Source organism: Accipiter gentilis, chromosome 8, assembly GCF_929443795.1.
Source record: "Accipiter gentilis chromosome 8, bAccGen1.1, whole genome shotgun sequence".
NCBI lineage: Eukaryota > Metazoa > Chordata > Aves > Accipitriformes > Accipitridae > Astur > Astur gentilis.
In genome coordinates this window covers 40,756,684-40,773,920 of record NC_064887.1, presented here as the reverse complement: position 1 = coordinate 40,773,920, position 17,237 = coordinate 40,756,684, and the positions used below count along the sequence as shown (strand labels likewise).

Below are 17,237 nucleotides of genomic sequence, written 5' to 3'. Positions count from 1 at the left end.
TTCACTGTTTGGGTGACTGAGCATAGAACAGGTTGCCCAGACAGGTTGTGGATTCTCCGTTCTTGGAGATATTCAAAAGCTGTTTGGACATGGTCCTGAGCAACCAGCTCTAGGTGACCCTGCTTGAGCAGGGTGGTTGGACCAGATGACCTCCAGAGGTCCCTTCCAACCTCAACCATGCTGTGATTCTGCGATTCTGTGTTCACTGTAATTCATTTCATTGCAAAGTACACCTCCACAACTACCAGCATATCACAGCTACCTGCAGAAATAGATCTGGCTAGATGGCACATGGGAGCAAATTGATGGATTTGGCAGACTGAAGCAACAACAATATCCGATTTTTACAAACTCCAAAAGCATTGGTTGATTTGTTTGGGGTTTTTTCAATTCTGAAAATGTGTCGATTCATCCCTGATCTTCAGCTAGATCAGCAAATTAATTTCATTTTCCGGGGAACAGTCTCTTTTTATTTCCCTGTTATTCTGCCACCAGCAAGAACCATGCATAATAAGGCAGGTACTGTCTCAGCTTCCCTTCATTCCTTTAAAACAGCACCCCAACCATTACCTGTGGCTGTGTCGAAACTGCTTTAAGCATAGACGTTTCTACTTCCCTCCCATGTCGTGAAGTGCTTACTGCAGAAATTGTCTTGCTTGTCCTTCCTCAGATCCTGATGTCTCTGTTATAGTAGGTGTGCCATTAGTCTTTTTTTCCTGAACTTGCCTTTGTTTCTGCCTGGAAATTTTGCCTGAGTGGTGTGCATTTGGGGAAGATTTTCTTCCTCTGGTTGCCATTCTGAAGTTCCTGCAGCGAGCCAGGAGTGGGAAGGCAGAGGGTGCTGGGATGGTTGTGCGCCCTGGGCACAACAGCCAATCTCAGCTGCACTCTGTAGTGCCCATCTACCAGATTCTAGTCTGGACTTTGGCAAGAACTTGTAGTGCTTTAGGGCAGCAGATTCCTCTTCTGGCTGGGAGAGGGTAGTGGATTCCAGACAACCCTGAATCAGTTACCCAGGCATACATGAGTCTTCCACCTTCAGCATGATTGCAGTAGATGCACAGGAGATACACAGAAGACACGCAGCAAAGATGAAGCATACATACAACGTGTGTGCAGAAAACACACAGCAATCATAAAGCAGGTATGCAGCAGATATACAGAGGATGCACAGCAGAAACACAGCGTACGTATAGCAGTCACACTGAAGATGTGCAGAGCGCATCCAGCAAACACACAGCAGACAAAACGGGGACACAGCAGAAGTGCAGCACATGCGCAGACACATACAGCAGATGTGCAGCAGACATACAGCAGACACACAGCAGATGTGCAGCAGATATGCTGCTGGTGTACCTTTCCAAAGTGGAAGAAGTAGAATGCTTTCCCATGGAAAAAGGAACTGGGCAGTGTTTGCATTAATGACAAAAACACTGAGCTGGACTGAGAGCAAACTCTGAGGAACCCTGTACTGAGCAATGATGTTCCCACGTAAAAGCAATCCTGGTTTCTACTTTTCATGGTGACTAGAAGAGCCCTGAGCCGCACAGACCATGCTGAATGACTTTCTGTGCAGTGAAGGGTGCTGCTCTCCTTCCCAGTTATAATTTTCCCAGAACACACAATGACCTGTGTAGAAACTGTGGCAACTATTTTTTCCATATGACCTCCTTTTGTCCAGTGCTATGTGGAGCCTCCTTCACCAGCCCTGCAAATATCGAATCAAGGGCTCTGCTAAAATAATTTGGTGCTATGGTTGGAGGTGGAGAGTAAATCTGTATTTTGATTTCAAAAGCGCCTATATTTTCCAAAAGCCTGGGCATCTGTTGCTTCTCCTGGGCTTAGTTAAAAGGAGACCTTGAATGCAGAGCTGATTTTGCTGATATGGATTAAGGTTCCCTGCAGATGGGGGAACATCTTGGGTTGCAGTTCTTGGTTGCATTAGGTTGGATAAAACACAAAGCGCTAGTACTGCCCCTGATATTCAAGTGTAAATCTCCAGTTAGAATTAGACATATGTCTGTGGTTGGCATTAACTGGGAACAAAAGTTCACTCTGAGCAGATGGAGGTCCTGTAAAGCCTAAGTTTCAGACCTCAGGTGCCCAGCATACAGGATGGATGGATGGGTGGATGATCTTTTTTTGATACAGGACTCTCCATGCAATGTGTAGGCAGCCCAGACAACTCGGAGCCAGGCACCAAATACTGCAGTTTAACTTCCACCTGAATCTGTTTGCTGGTGCCCTGTTTTCAATACGTCAATGTGAACAGCTATGCAAGGGAGGTAGCCATTAACCTTAGTACACTAATGATCTTCACACCCTGGCCTCAGGCTACTTCAAGCCTTGTTGAAGATTAAAGAATATTATATAGCCATTTAATCAGGGATTTTTTTTGTCAAAGTCAGTGAAGGAAGAGTTATTTGGCATCAATCCCATAGACTAAGACAGAAGAAAGTGGAAGTTGAATGAAATTGATAATGAAGTATGTATTTTTAACTATGGTGGCAAGTCCCACCTCCTTCTAAAAGACAGTCAGCCAAGGATTTCACCAAGCTCTGTGCAGGGATCCTGGGAGAGGTCCTGGGCACCCTGTTACACAGTAGGCTAAACTACCAGATCACAATTGTTCCTCCAAAACTGAACGTTTATAAGCATATGCTAAAAATTAGCAAAGTTGCAAAACAAAACATGGGCAGAATCCATTCTGAATGGGTTCAAGTTAATGGTGTCATAGAAATGACCTAGAGGGAGAATGAAATTAGATTCCAAAGCAAGAACTCAATAAGGAGAATACTGTTTTGTAAGAGAAAACCAACATCTTCAGCAAAGTTGTGACAAAATTACTTTTTAAAATTAACAGCAGTTATCTCGATCCTGGGAAATACAAGCTGGAAACCCATGTTCTCATCAGCAAGAAGGTGTGGATAAAAGGCACGTCATTTAGTTGTTAAACAGAAAACTGCAACCATAGTTTGTGGTGAAGAGCTCCTAAGAATGGGAAGGTCAAGGTTAGAGGGGAAATCATTTAAATTTAATCAACTTGCCCACAACATTCTGATTATTGCTGATAATCAAAATCCACAGATATTCCAGAATTATCAAGAAACCTCACAGCAATTAGTTCTAAATTAAAAACCAGGAGGGTTTTTTTTAGCTCTACTCACTGTCAGCTTTGCCTCCTTGCTAGCCAGCAGTAGCAAGAGGGTCTTATCCAGACATGATGCAGTCCTGGCAAGACATAGTTACACTGCTGAGATGGTGCTTATGCCTGTGTGACTTTTCCTTTGGGTGTTAGAGCCATAAAGATAAGAGCTGACATGTTTGTGCCAGTCCTTCCTAGCAATGCTTTCTGGCAAACAACTGCACTGCTGGCCCACCCCCATGGTTTGCATGGCTGATGCAAAAATAGACCTGCCTATATGAGGCAGATCTTCCCTCATCACCTTCTGTGCAGCCTAGGAAAAGGCTGAAAGAGCTCAGCTGCTAAAGAGAACTATTTTCATGAAAATCAATATGGCCAAAAGGGTGATGCTAAGAAAAGGACCAAAGGAAAAGCAATGCAAGCTATAGTGTCTTCTTTGTCCACTTTAAATAAACAATAGGATTCTAGAGATAAGCAGGGACAAAGTAAGCATGAATTTCAATTGATGGCACCAAATGCTGCCTGCTGGCAGTGACTCCGTCTGAGAATTGGGAGATGCCAAGAAAAAACCACTGGAGCAGAGCAGAGCTGTGGCCATGTGATGTGAAAATGCATGGCTGTTAGCAAGAGAAGCCTTTCTCCCAAATCCACAATGGAGTCGGAGGCATGAGCAAGGACTGGGAGCCAGTCCATACCACAAGACTGCCCACAGGCTCAGGGTGCCAGCCCGCCTGTGGGGACAGAACACAAGCGGCATCTGGCTGTTGCTGCAGCAGCCTGTTCCTGTTAGCAGCCTGGGAAATACAGCCTAGAGCACTGAATTGTTGCCTACTAGCTGAGCAAGCAGCCGAAAAAGACTCCGTCCTGCCAATTATTGTCAGATGCCTAGTGTAACCGCAGCAGAATTGTACTCGTTGTTAAAGGTAGGAGAGGGCAGACAGCACAGCGTGTGAAGTCCAGGCTGAGAACACTTTGCAGACTCGGATGCTAGCCAAAAACTAAGTCAAGTCACCCTGAGCTTCCTGCTCACCCACAGCTATGTCCTCAATACGTGTGCACGCACACAGGTCTGTGTCCACTCCTTCAGCCATGGCAGAAGGAATACCCAGCTAGAATGAACTCTCCAAACCTTCTTCAGAAAGCTCTGCACAGTCACTAAAGGGCTGATTTGTGTAGTAACAGCAGTGTCTTGCAAGGAGCACTTCTCCTGCCATCCAGCAAGACCCACAGCTAATGAACCCTTGGCTACATGTAGCGTGTGCTTTCCAGACAGCAGGAACAGCAGCCCAGGATTTGTCTCTCCTGTCATGAGTAATCAGCGTACCTCAGTTGTCACTGGCCTTCAGAAGCAGTATTTCCATTCCTTAAATTAGAGGAAGACAGAAGTGAATGAAAATTGGTGGCTTGCCAGGGCTGGGGTAATTCTCAGAGCTGCTCTGGTCTGCACAAGGATTGCTCCCCCGGCTGCTCACATGTTCTCCTTCTCACTGGCCTCATCCAGGGGGATTCAACATATTAATTCAGGAAGAATTCACTATAGTTCGTTACTTTGGGCCAATTTCCTGCTCTTTTCACCAAGCCCAGACCCTTGTCCAGTGACTGAGAGCCTGGAACTAGTCTGCTTTGGTGCGTGCTCAGCGGTCCAGCAAACGCTTCTCCCAGCTCATTGTTTTCTTTGTGTCTGCCTGGAAAAGTTTGGACTGGGTATCTGCTGCCTGAGCATGGGGATCCTTTTCCTTATTTATCACAGTAATTTGTTATTTCCCTCCTTGATACAATCTAAAACTTCTTCCTGCTGGGTGAAAACAGGTCCTCGATGCTGTAACTGTCTCCTGAGCACCACTTTTCAAGATATTCTCTTTTCAATGGGAAAAGGAGTCTGAGCTAAGAAGGTCTGGCTGCACTGAGCGATGGTTCTCTGGACCAGATTGAGTCTCTTGATAAGGGCAGAGATGCCAACACTTTACATCTCTTGCAGGTTTTCTCTGCTATCTTGATGAGAGCAAGTCAAGGTTGCCGAGTAGGTGCTCTCAGAAATTCATACTACTTCATCTTTTTGTAAACTAAGACTTTGTTAATAAAAGTATGGCTTGCACTTTTACCAGGCCCCAGATGTAAGTCAGGCAAGTGACCAAGCACAAATTCCTTTTTCTCTAAGTGTTTCAAACAAAACACTCCGTAAAAACCACCCTCCTGCCCTGCCAAAGTACAACTGTGCAGGCTAAGTAGTAGGGCTGGAGCCCAGTGTTTTATGGAAGGGTGAGCGGCAACTTTCCCACCAGCACATGGGATCACCACCTCGTGATTTCAGGATGAGAAGCACCAGAGCTTAACTATCCAGCCACAAACCTAATGATCAAGAGATAAGAGACTTCATCTGTGGTACTGGTCCTCAAAATAGGTGGGTGAGATTCATCATCGGAGAAATCCATAACAGCAGCAGAGCACATCCTGGGCTACATTAGAAGAAGCACGGCCAGCAGGTCCAGGGGAGCTATTTCCCCCTCTTCTGCTTGAGCACAATCTCCTAATGTTAGAAGTCCAATAAGCTTGCCCAGTCTTCTCAATTTTTCTTCTGTTCTTCTTTCTTTCTATTCTTGGGATATCTTGAGAGACATGAAAATCTCTCTTCCACTCTGCAAACACACCCAGTTTGGGGTGGGGTGCAGCTATTCTGACAACTTACATGGGAAGAATGGAAACCCCTTGGCATGCTTATAGTCACTACCTTCCCTGTCCCTTACTTTATTTTCAGGTTTTTTCTGTCTTCAAGTTTCAGCTTAGAAATATTTATGGAGAATCAAACCATCCAGCAACAGATTTAATCAATTCTCAGTGCACTTCTACTTGTTCAGCTTTAGAAATGGCCATCAGCCCGAACACTGCTCTAGATTTCCCCAAGTCATTCAGAGTTACCCTTTGCTGTAAATTCAACAATTCAGAAAATATAGCTAATGCCAGGCTAGTGAGGACTTCTGATTTGATACTGCAAAAAGGAGGGTTGTCTGCTATCCACAGAACAACTATTTTGGGGAAGAGACATAGAAGTTTCTTTTTAGACTATTTGCCCCCCACCCACAGCCCTCCTTTCATCATGAAATTCATGCCTGTACAAAGAGTCAAATAAAATGAACGTGTCTTATATGACTTAAGCACATGGCTATTCCAGTGACAATGATCCTACCTCTCCATCTGAGCTGGAAATTTTTCCTATAATTCAAGATTCTTTTTGGTTTTGATCTTAGTCTGATTCTCTGCTGGGCCCCAGGGATCATCTCTTACAATAACTGGGGAGCATCATTGCAGGCATCAGTCACCCTTGGCCTCAGTGGAGATCACCAGGGGGGCAATAATTACTGCCAAATGTGATAGTGGTTTTTGGTAATGCGTCTCCCCACCCAGAGGGATTTGGGATTGTGTCATGGCGTGAGAACAGATTTGAAACAATGCTGACTTTTGGATCCTTGGCCTAAAGGGGAGCATATTTGTGTCCTCCTTGATTTACCAGATCCATTGAATGTACTGCAAGTATTTATTTCAATGATATATCAGTTTTACGAGTCTAGGACTGTGCTATCTCTACGTTCCCTGCTTGCTACCCCAGGCCTATATGTGTTCAAGCAATGTATACAGTTTCATAAGTAACTTGCGAATGAGAAAGTGAGCAATACCACTGCAGAAGCCGGCTGTTCGTATCCAGACAACCCACTGTTTAATGTAAGGATATTGACTTGGTCCTGCAGAGGAGGTGCTTCATCCCTCCCACCTGAAACATCATCCTCTTATTCTGCAAAGCAGCCCAGCATCTGTTTAGCTTTTAGGAATGAGTTCGAGTCCCAGCGGTTTCAATTATTTTTGGTTCTAAGAAATTGGTTTTAAAGGGACAGAGATGCTAACTTTCTGTTACCACCAGTGGAAGCCACACACCTTAAAACTGCTATTTTGCTGGGTAATATGGTGAGCACAAAAGTATTCAGAATTCAGTACCTCCTGAAGTTGTTTGCTGAGCCGAGCTATGGATGGCTTTCTTAAGACTCACACCAATACCTGTAACACTCAAGTAATACATCTGTGGCAACAGAAACATTTTTCTCTGATCTCACCAAAGCCCCAGACTTACAGTGTCTCTCGCATTCCTGCTGGAGACCCTTTACTTTCCCTGGCCCCAGGAGCATCCCTCCCTCAATCCCCGGGGATAAAGGTGGTGTGAACTGGTGCACAGCTTCCTCCTGAGCAAACCCAGGTAGCATTACTAAGCATCTCTCATTTCTGCTGCCCAGCAATGCTGACCCGATCTCTGCTTGAGCCCAGACTGAATAGCTGGGACTCAGAAGACCTTGACATAAGATGCTCAAAGAAAGCTGAGCCTTTCAAGCACCTGAATTCAGCTGTTGATCCTCCACTGTGGCTCTCCTTAAGGCAACAGGGAGGTCTGGGAAGAGATGGAAGAGTTCATCACTGACTGCTCCTCTTCCCAGAACTTAGGAGGAGCTCTAGACAAGAAAGATTGGTTTAAGTGAACAGAGACTATCTTTTTCTTGGTTATTTCAGTTAACGGAAAGGAAGCCTTAATTTAAGCAGTTACTTTAATCTCTGGTTTTATGTTTTAGTTATTTTTTCCTGGAGAATGCAGATCCAAAACTAAAGATAGCCTTGACACCTAATTTAGCATTTTCTTTAATTAACCAGGAAAATGCATGATATCAAAATATATGCCTTTTAATTGAGCAATTATGTAATTTCAAAGTTACTTAGGTGTTTACTGTTTTCATTTTTATGTTATTAGAAAATGGGGAGAAATTAAATTATTTTTTCCAGATGGTTATTACATTTCTACTTCTAATACATATTAAATTCTCTTTGTATTGAAATTGAAACAGCATTAAATGGGCCTTTCTAGTGTTTGATGGTACGCCTCCTGTCTCTGTGCCCAGGGTTGAATTTCCTACCATAATTCAGAGCAGAGGGCAGCTTTGCGTGCCTTGGGGACAGGCCATGTCTGATATGTCTAATACAGAGACACAGGGATCTGTAATTTTTCAAGACTGCATCTTAGCCCCCTTTCCTTCTCCTGCCAAGATGCAGCTATCAGTAAGGACATCAGTAAGGTGATGGAGCAAGAGACTACAACGAAGGCAAGTCCCATCAGGGACCTCTGGATCCCCAGTACAAAACTGCAGCCCCAGCTCAAAATTCCTCCTTGCACTCAGGCAGGACCCCTTGCGCATGTGGACTCCAGACGCGCATACATAGAGAGAAAGCCAAGCTGAGAAGGTTGCCTGGCTGCCACCAAGGTAACTAGATCACACCAAAATCAATCTCTACGCTTACAACAAAATACTGCCCAAGTTTAGGTGACACGAGCCATGCAAAGCTGACTCCAGGGTAGACACCTGAATTTTAGCTGAAATTTATTGGGGGGGGGGGGAGAGATGGAAATAATTTTTAAAAGATACATGATTATTATTCAGTTTCATAAAAGGAATGAAGCAAAATGCAAGGAAAGTCTTACAAAGACTGTATAGGTTTTGGATTCTATCTGCTTAGATTAATGCCAAATTCAAGCCCAATAATGCATACAATTTTTTTTTAGCAAATTGGGTCTATAAAATCCTTTGTTATATACATTTTCTTTGTCAATAATAGTATTTTTTCCCCTTTATTCAGATCTTCACACATTTTGTATGAGAGATGGTAGGGAAAATCTTCCTTTATTGGTGCACATATAAATTTAAATCCTATATATCAGCAAGGAACCCTAGAGAAGACTTTCCTTTGAAAAAGCCTAAAAATGCAACTGATTTCCAGGAACTGCTTAACACTTTCATTTGGAAAGCAGCATTACCAACTCTTCCATCTTTTTTTCCCTTAAATTCTGAAATATATCAAGACTCCAAATACAGTTCTTAAAACTTCCAAACAAAACCCATATAACCTATTAACTTCTATGCCAGATAATCTTTTGCCATGCCAATACTCGCCTTCATGTTTCCTGCCAATAATGAGAGAAACCAGCCTAGGCCAGAAGTCCAAGATCAACCATTTCACAATATAAATCAAGACACAAGGAAAATTTAGGAACAAGACTCTTAAGTCAGAAGTTTCCAGCCGCTGCCTTAATTTTGTTCCTCCTGTTATTTGTAGTATTTCATCTCTGGCTTTATGAATAAATATCAAGGTTTATGTGTGGAGTATGTGGACCTGGAAACAGCCAAAATGTGCTTAAGAGGTGACTGGGTCACTCTGATAGAAGCTCCAGTTGCACCTTTACTGAAGTGATGTACACTCTAAACTCATTTTTAGCAAGCCTTGGAGCATGGAGACACACATTCTGTCCAGGGCAGGAATGTGGTGGGGGAAGGCAAGAAAGATTTGCTACAGTTTGACCACAGTCGTCCCTGCCATGTTCTTCCTCATTATTTCTAAGTGAAGATGCCCCAAAGCCGCCTCCTTGCAGATGGAGAGTCCTCTGTGCATGCCTGAACATGCATTTCACCATCTTGTAAGAAAACCAGTGTTTGGAGTGGAATGGAATAGAATAGAACAGAACATTTCAGTTGGAAGGGACCTACAAGTCCAACTACTAGTCCAACTGCAACAACATGGGCAACCACAAGCAGCACAGTCCATTTTAGGCAACAATTTTTAGTAAGTACTGGAGTCCTGTTGTTACTCTCTGGCTACATGTGCTTGTAGTTTCAGATTGTGTAGTTAGTGACATACCCCACAAATTTGCTTTTTTAAGTATTTAAATCACCATAGTTACCGGCTCTTTTTCACAAACAACCCACACAATCAGTACAAGAGAGTCTGGTTGCCTAAACTATAAGATCAAGTTAAGAAATGGAACATTTAACTTCCACCACCTCTTAGTAGCACCTTGGTTCTTGCTCTAAACAGGATTTCATTTTCAAGCAAGTTTTCTATCACTTCGAGGTCAAGAAATCAATTTTTTTATAAGGAATGAAAGCTGAACTTCTACATTTAAAGACCTTCACTCTGGGATGTTGAGGAAATCAATACCTCTCACTAGATTTACAGTAGCAGCAGAGATGGTAACACTGCAGAAAAGATTTGCTGACTCCCACTTGGGACTTATTCCTTTCAACGAAGTCAACTAAAACTTTATGCTTGAACTTGGCAGAGGCAGAATCAGGGACTGAATCATGAAACATCTGACAGTGCTGGTTGTGTTTTGGGCATCAGCTCTTTTTAAAGGCACATGTTTCCGATAAACCTAAAGCAAGAGTGAAGAAAATTACAATTGCTACTGGTGCAAAAAAGCCCTTCTGTAATTTCTGTACTAAGATGCTTGTGGAACTGCAGTGTCAGGGATGGAGTCAGATTAAAACGCTGCTGGAAATCATCTGCTCTCTGTGCACATCCCACAGTAAACTGCAAAAGTGGTGAAGCTCATCTCTGCTCTGTCAGATCTCCCCTTGACATTAAACATCATCCCAGTGTCAGCTCCAGTTTAACCTGGTGCTACATGGCCCAGAATCACAGCCTGTGACTTTCCCTCTCCACTGCATCCGAGCTGCCAAGCCTAGGGTGGTGGATGGAGAGTTCATCTACATCCCAGGAACTCTTCTTCTGCTGGTGTTTTGCAGTTGCAATGTGCCTTTCCTCTCCATTCCCCAGCGTCAAGTTGGAAGATAAGAAGGTGTCAAAAATCTATGGGAGAGCAGCTTGGAAACTCCACTTATTCCCCACTCCCCACAATTAATTTAGACACCTCTCTGTCTTTTTGTATAAGTCAGAGCAATGGAAGAGGTATGACAAATGCCTCTCCAAACACCCTCTCTTCATCCATCTTCTCAATTGCAGTGGCCATTTCATAATTAATGGGCTTGACATAATTAGTTGTGTTTAAAGTCAAGCTATAGCTGAGCCTTTATTCTTACTTGAAAAAACAGGCAGCCATGAACTTACAGGAAATCATACTGCCAGCAAAGAGCTCAGCTGGCTGCAGACTAATCATCTTTTCTTTCCCCTTTGTTAAACACATTCTTGCTCTTGGAAACTGTTCAATAGTTCATTAAACTAATAATCCCATTCAAATCCTGCCTCATAAATGGATTTGTCAGTGCTGTTCCTTTCAGGAGACGGTCATTTTAAATTGTCTCTACTTTAATGAGTTTAAGGACAGATTAAATCATGGCTTTGGCTGTGATTTATTGCTCCACATTACTTTATTAATTGTTATTTGTAAAAGCATTGGTGAATAACAGGCTTGTTTATGTTGCATTTATTTCATGCTTTGCATTTATTTCATACTTCTCCCTTTATTAAAGGAGAATGGGATGGAACCAGAGCTCCAAATACATATGTTTCCAGCAGAAACATATACAATCTTTCCTCCTGCTTTGCTGAAGCCTCTTTTACCGACATCTACAACTGTCCTCGTGCACAGCCAGTTCACCAGACGTCATCAAGGAGAGCTTGTGTTCCTCATGGAGTTACTAGAGAGCAGTTTCTCACTACGAGCTCTATGACATTAAATGATTCTGTGCATTTCTGTTAGTACTAACCGACTAAGACTTCACACAAAGTAACTTGCCACCAAAAGCAAGCAGATATCCTCTGCTACTCAGGCTTAGTCAAGACTTTCCTGGGAAACCCACGGAAAGTTATTTGTGCTATGTGTAGGAGATATTTAAGAGAAAATGAAGGAAGGAGCACCAAATATGTTTGGGTATTTGATTCTTCCAGAGTTGGTAAAAATTTCCCTATAAAGACATCTGGGTCACACTTCTCTGTGCAGTTCTGGTGTGATTCTATTTTCTTGTCCAAATTGTGATACAACACAATTTAGAGGTGAGGGGGATCTGTGGTTCCACCCACCCAAGAGAAAAGGAGGCCCATACAAGAATAAATGGTAGAGCAAGAGCCAGATCTAGCTTGTCAAGATAGGCGACTGCCCTTTGAGTCCTCTAATGTATCTGTCTGTCATAATCCATTTGGGGAGCAAAAACACTTCTGCCATGGCTGAAGTGATCTGTGAATGGCATGTTAGCATTGTAAAAGGCTTTGAGATCTGGCAGGATAGAAGGTCTTAAGCATAGTGTATGAAAGGAAAACACTTAAGTTGTGTTGGGAAAACAAATTATTTCAAGGAACAAATATGACAGGGCTACAGACAGTCCGGAAGCCCTGAGCAGGTTTCCATGAAGGAGAAGAGGAAGCATAAGTTCTGACTCTGCACTGGTTTGTCGTTAGATCTAACCAGCAAATCCTCAAAATCTGTTTATCCGTTTCCTTCCATTCAGAACAGAGACACAAACTTTTGAACATTCACATAGAAACAAGAGTGTTTGGGATGGTGGCTGCAGGTGGTGGCCAGGGGCTCACCAGGCAAGCAGCCAGATCAGGCCCATGTAATGCAGCTAAGCTTTGCCTTCTTTTAATTCCTGTTCTATTTAAAGTTCCTTTCATGCAAGCCTCAGAACCAAAGAAAGTCTCAGAACCGAAGGCATTTCTGATGAAAGTTGGATTGAAATTAGTCTCTCTCTCTCCGAGAAAGAAAGTTGCGGGTCTTTGAAAGCAAATGCCAAAGCAAATATTTGAAATGGTGTCATAAACTGTTAAAATAGAGACCACAGATAAACATGTTCAGAGGTTCAGATGTGTGTTTAGAGGTGTGGCTTTATAGAATAGATGATTACACAGATCCCAATAGTCAAGATAAGCCATTTGCATACCTACATTGTAAAATAGCACCACATTTAAGACGACAAGCCTACCTTCCTTTACATTTAAAGCTGCATCAAGAAAACCCACTGTTCATTCATTTCTTTTGCTACTGCAGTGCTAGTCTGTGAGTGATCCAAACCTTAAATTATGACTTATCTGATTTTCCCGAAGTGTATCAAACTCACTTAAATTTCACAGCAGCAAAGAATCCTGATACCATAAGGCAGCAAAACCCAGGTCAGGGAAGATGTTGATCCACAGCTGCAACTCTTATGCCAGAGCATAAGGACGAGGGACTAGTGCTGTTTGGGGAATCTACAGCAAAAATTACTGGGCCTGTGGCTCTGCAGGAGATGGCTTTCACTGGCTGCCAGACCCATCTACAGCATTGTAGCTGGTGACATCTGTAGCTGCTTTCTAAGCCCAGTAGAACATTATTTAAAACATCGCTCTTCAATAGATTTCTCATCTCAAGTGGTTTTCTCTGCTTGTAAAATAGAGATTTTAAAGAGAGAGATTGCTGAAGGGCTGGAAATCCTGAAGGAGAGATTTGGACACAAAACCTAGGAGACTGTCAGGGTCGCTTGACACAGAGCATGGGAAGTGCCTGGGGCAGAAGCTCCAGCCACTCTGAGTTTTACCAGCTTCCCCTGCATTGCCCACCATGATTCCCTCCCTTGAAACAAGATCGCTCTCCCAAGGGCCAAGAAACAATGATTCTTCAGTCATCTTAAATTATAGTCGCACAGACTTCCTTAAACAGACCGTGCCCTTATCCCAGTGGTTTTTTTTCTTTTCCTACAGCAATTGCTTCAGAGGGCAGGAGGAAAGCAGAAGAGAAACTGAAGGAGGTAGCAGTGTGGTCCTGCTCTCTGCGGGGGACTGGGAGCCAGACGCTTCAGGCCCGATTCTGATCCTGTCTCGAACTTACTGTGTGGCCGCTAAGAACTTACACAACCAATAATTTGGTATTACTTTACTTAAATGTTGGTCCATGTCTGAGGCTTTAAAGTACAGAAGGGTTTTCAGAAGTAATTTCTAACTTGGGAATCTGGGCTTCATTTTTAAAATGCACTTGGGATTTGGACCCTTCAGAATCACCAGAAGTCAAGAGGATTTAAGCTGTAAATCATTTTTGAAAACAACATCTGGTCACCTAAATCACTGAGTGCCATAAGACCACTGGACACCAGTGACTTTCTTTCGGGTGCCGTGGGGAATGGAAACATGCATCGATTCCTTGCTCTGCCCTTCCTTTCTCTTCACATGGCTGCATGAGACAGCATTATCCACACACACATCAACTCCTTCCAAACCTTTCCATGCCCATTATGAGCACAGTAATCAATCACATAGCCTTGGCCAGCCAGGCTGAACAAGAGTCTCTGGATCTGGTAGACTGTCATCCCATCCTTTTCAAGTAACGGCCTTCATCCCCGTTAGGCATAAACATTTGGGATATTTTATCTGAGGGATGACGGACTCAAAGAGAGGAGCATGGCGAAAGTACTTATGAGTCATATTAGGGGAGACATAGGGTGTCCCTACCCTGCGAGTGAGGTAATGGCTGCCTTTGGTAGGTAGTTTTGAGAAGATCAAACCCCCAGGACAGTTGCTGTCCATCTTTTCCGAATCTGCCGTAGCAGGAGGGAGTGGCCACGCACATTTGAATTCCAAGAGCAGATGCCGCCAGCCCCACAGCCCTGCCCCTGGCAGCTTGACGGCCAGACTCTGCGTTCCAGCTCCAGCCCAAACACAGCACATTTGACTGTCTGGGCTGAAAGCACGGCACTCCATCCCATTCAAGAAGCATTCCCCAGCAAGTGCCGGAGGACTCTGGCACAGCCCAGGCTTCGCGCGTGTATCACGTTCTGCTCTGATTCTGCCCACTGACACAGGAACACTTTCCAAGAACTACAGCCAGGCAGACTTAAAATAACCCAGAATCAATGCAGGGGCCAGGAACCATCTTGAGAGCATGCAAACACAGCTGAGCTCCAGCACAAGCTTCAGGATTTTCTAGCTGAGCCCTGTCTCCCTCCTCAGGTGGAAAACACTCACGGGTCCAGTTCTCACACCGATTTGTCTATAGATGAGATCACAAGCCACAGCTATGCTGCACAACAAATGACTTCGTGTGACACCTTCCCATTAGCAACAATCATCATGTAAAAGCAGCTCTCAGAGGCAATAACGTCTCAATACAGCCCAGAGCATTGACTGGTAGTAGAGCCCCGAAGGCAACTCGGGGGTCAAAACCTGAGTTGACAGCATCCCCGACAGTAGAAAGCCCAGCCACAGCCATTACTCCAGCTAAATGCACAGCATCCCTCCCACAAACAGGCAGAGTGTGGATGGCTCTTGACAGTCATTGCAGGTGAGCCCTAAGGGGCTGTCATCCCCCAAACAAAGCAGCAGAGCTCAGTGCACAGCTCTCTGCTTGCACGGGAGCCTGCTTCACTGTCCTCTGTGGCATGAGCTTTCCTCCTACTGTAGGTCTGCAGAGCAGACTACTTCCTGAGCTCAAGGAAAGGAAATTCTGGAAGCATGTCTCTATGTGCTATGATAATAACCCAAGTTCTGCTTTGTAAAATAGAAAAGAACATTAAACGTACCCTCGTAAAGTGTCTTGGCCTCTTCTTCTCACTCTGTTTGCTGGCTGTCTTTCCTCGTAGCCTGCAAATCTGTCTGTCTGCAAGTCCCCTTCATATTGACCCTGGGCTTGTTCCACATACATAACTGCTGTACATCCCAGCATGAACCTGGCCAGCCATAATACCCCCATGATGGCACGGATTCCTTGATTCCCCCGGCTGCTCTGAAAGCTTCTTCCAGCTGGAGGCTCCCTGCTGCCTTGGTGGAGGATGGTTTTTGGCAGCAGCCCCTAAGTGCCAAGGTGCCGTCCTGCCGTTCCCTTTCTAGAAGCAAAAACAGAGGAAAGAGAAAGAAAGAGACACAAGTGTTCTTAAGGGCTTTCACATTTTTAAAACAGTTCATCATCCCAGGTGGCCCCTCCCCAGAGTTAATCCAGTGGGGTCATACAGTCACATCACGTTTGGCTCCTTGTACACGCAGCCAACATGTTCACACTGTCATTCCCTACCACAGCATTGCCAAACCTTTCTTTCCCAAGAGCTGGAAACCAAGAGATCTCCAAGGGTCACAGTTCTGCCCTTGCATCTATTTTGCCCTCCTGATGGAGAAACAAAGAATGACAAAAGCACGTCTGTCCTGGGCCTGCCCATGATGATGGGTTATGATACTGACCTCAGCATAGTGCCTTGGTTCAGAGGAGCAACAGGAGATGCAGGGCTATGAAGCAAGAGGAGAACTTGAAGAAAGAGCAGATCCTATTTATGGACCATCTTCCCAGGTCCCACAGCTCTGGTTTTACTGCACTGTACTCCAGACAGGCCATAGCATGGAGATCAGTTGCTGGAAAACAACCTCCCAGATACCCGGTAATTCTAGCTGGCTGAGGGGAGCAGTCTGTTGGCAAACCCATCAGAGGGACATGTACACCAGTGCTGAGGTAGGCAAAAGGGTCATCATGGGCTTGAGTGAGATGGAAGACTGTGAGCTGGGACTAGAGCGTGAAGATGTGGTGCATTAAGCTAAGCCTGCTTTCCACGGAGGGTGAAGGGAGAGAGGAGAAGGTGGAGGGCTGGGCATGCTGGAAGGATGTAGGAGAGCTCCTGAGCTGGGACAGGCAGCCAAGCACGAGAGGACACAGGGAGGAGGATGATACAGCGTCCAAAGCCTCTGTGGAGGAGAGGAGTGGGCTGACGGAGGCAGCAAGGAGACTCCTCACACCTCTGGTTGTGGACACACCTTGGGGCGAGCGCAGCACGGCCAGCTCTCCAGGGCTGGGGCCAGCAACCGAGCCTACGAGATGGCCAGAGCTGGGCAGGGGCCAGATCCGGACTTTGGCCCTGAATCACACCAGGGCAGGTCCTCAGCCCCCAGAGACTTTCTGCCCTAAGCAAGCCCATCCTGATTAACAAGGCCCCTTCCTGGGGGGGGGGGGGGGGGGGAGCCACAGAGCTCTGCTTCTCCCCCTGGGGGTAGGTGACATGGCGGAGGGGTCCCATGGGCAGGCCACGGGCCCTGCCTGGGGCCAACATGAGCAGAGCCGAGGGGCAGAGCCCAGAGGGACACAGGGGGTCAGCCCGCGCCATGGGGTGCTGAGGGGAGAAGGAGCCTGCAGCGGACTCTGGAGCAGCTTTATTTTAGTCCTTACAGCCATCCTGGCTCCGAGAGGCTGTAGGCACTGAGGGGCAAAGGAAAACAGCCCCGAGCGAGGGGTACGGAGCCTGGCACAACGCAGATCCCAGCGGGATTCACAGTGGAATCTGGTGAGGGTCGCCTGTGAGGGGGCGGCCGGCCTCGGCCTGAGGGT

General features: G+C 45.2%; 1 protein-coding gene across 1 annotated transcript in view; it reads right to left on the bottom strand.

Moving 5' to 3' along the window:
• Positions 1-15,623, bottom strand: part of LOC126041890 (fibrillin-2-like) — a 111,811-nt gene extending 96,188 nt beyond the window's left edge. Inside the window, exon 1 of the mRNA XM_049808258.1 lies at positions 15,454-15,623. Coding sequence (XP_049664215.1) covers positions 15,454-15,623 — 170 coding nt within the window. The remainder of the gene's footprint in view (positions 1-15,453) is intronic.
• Positions 15,624-17,237: the final 1,614 nt, after the last annotated feature.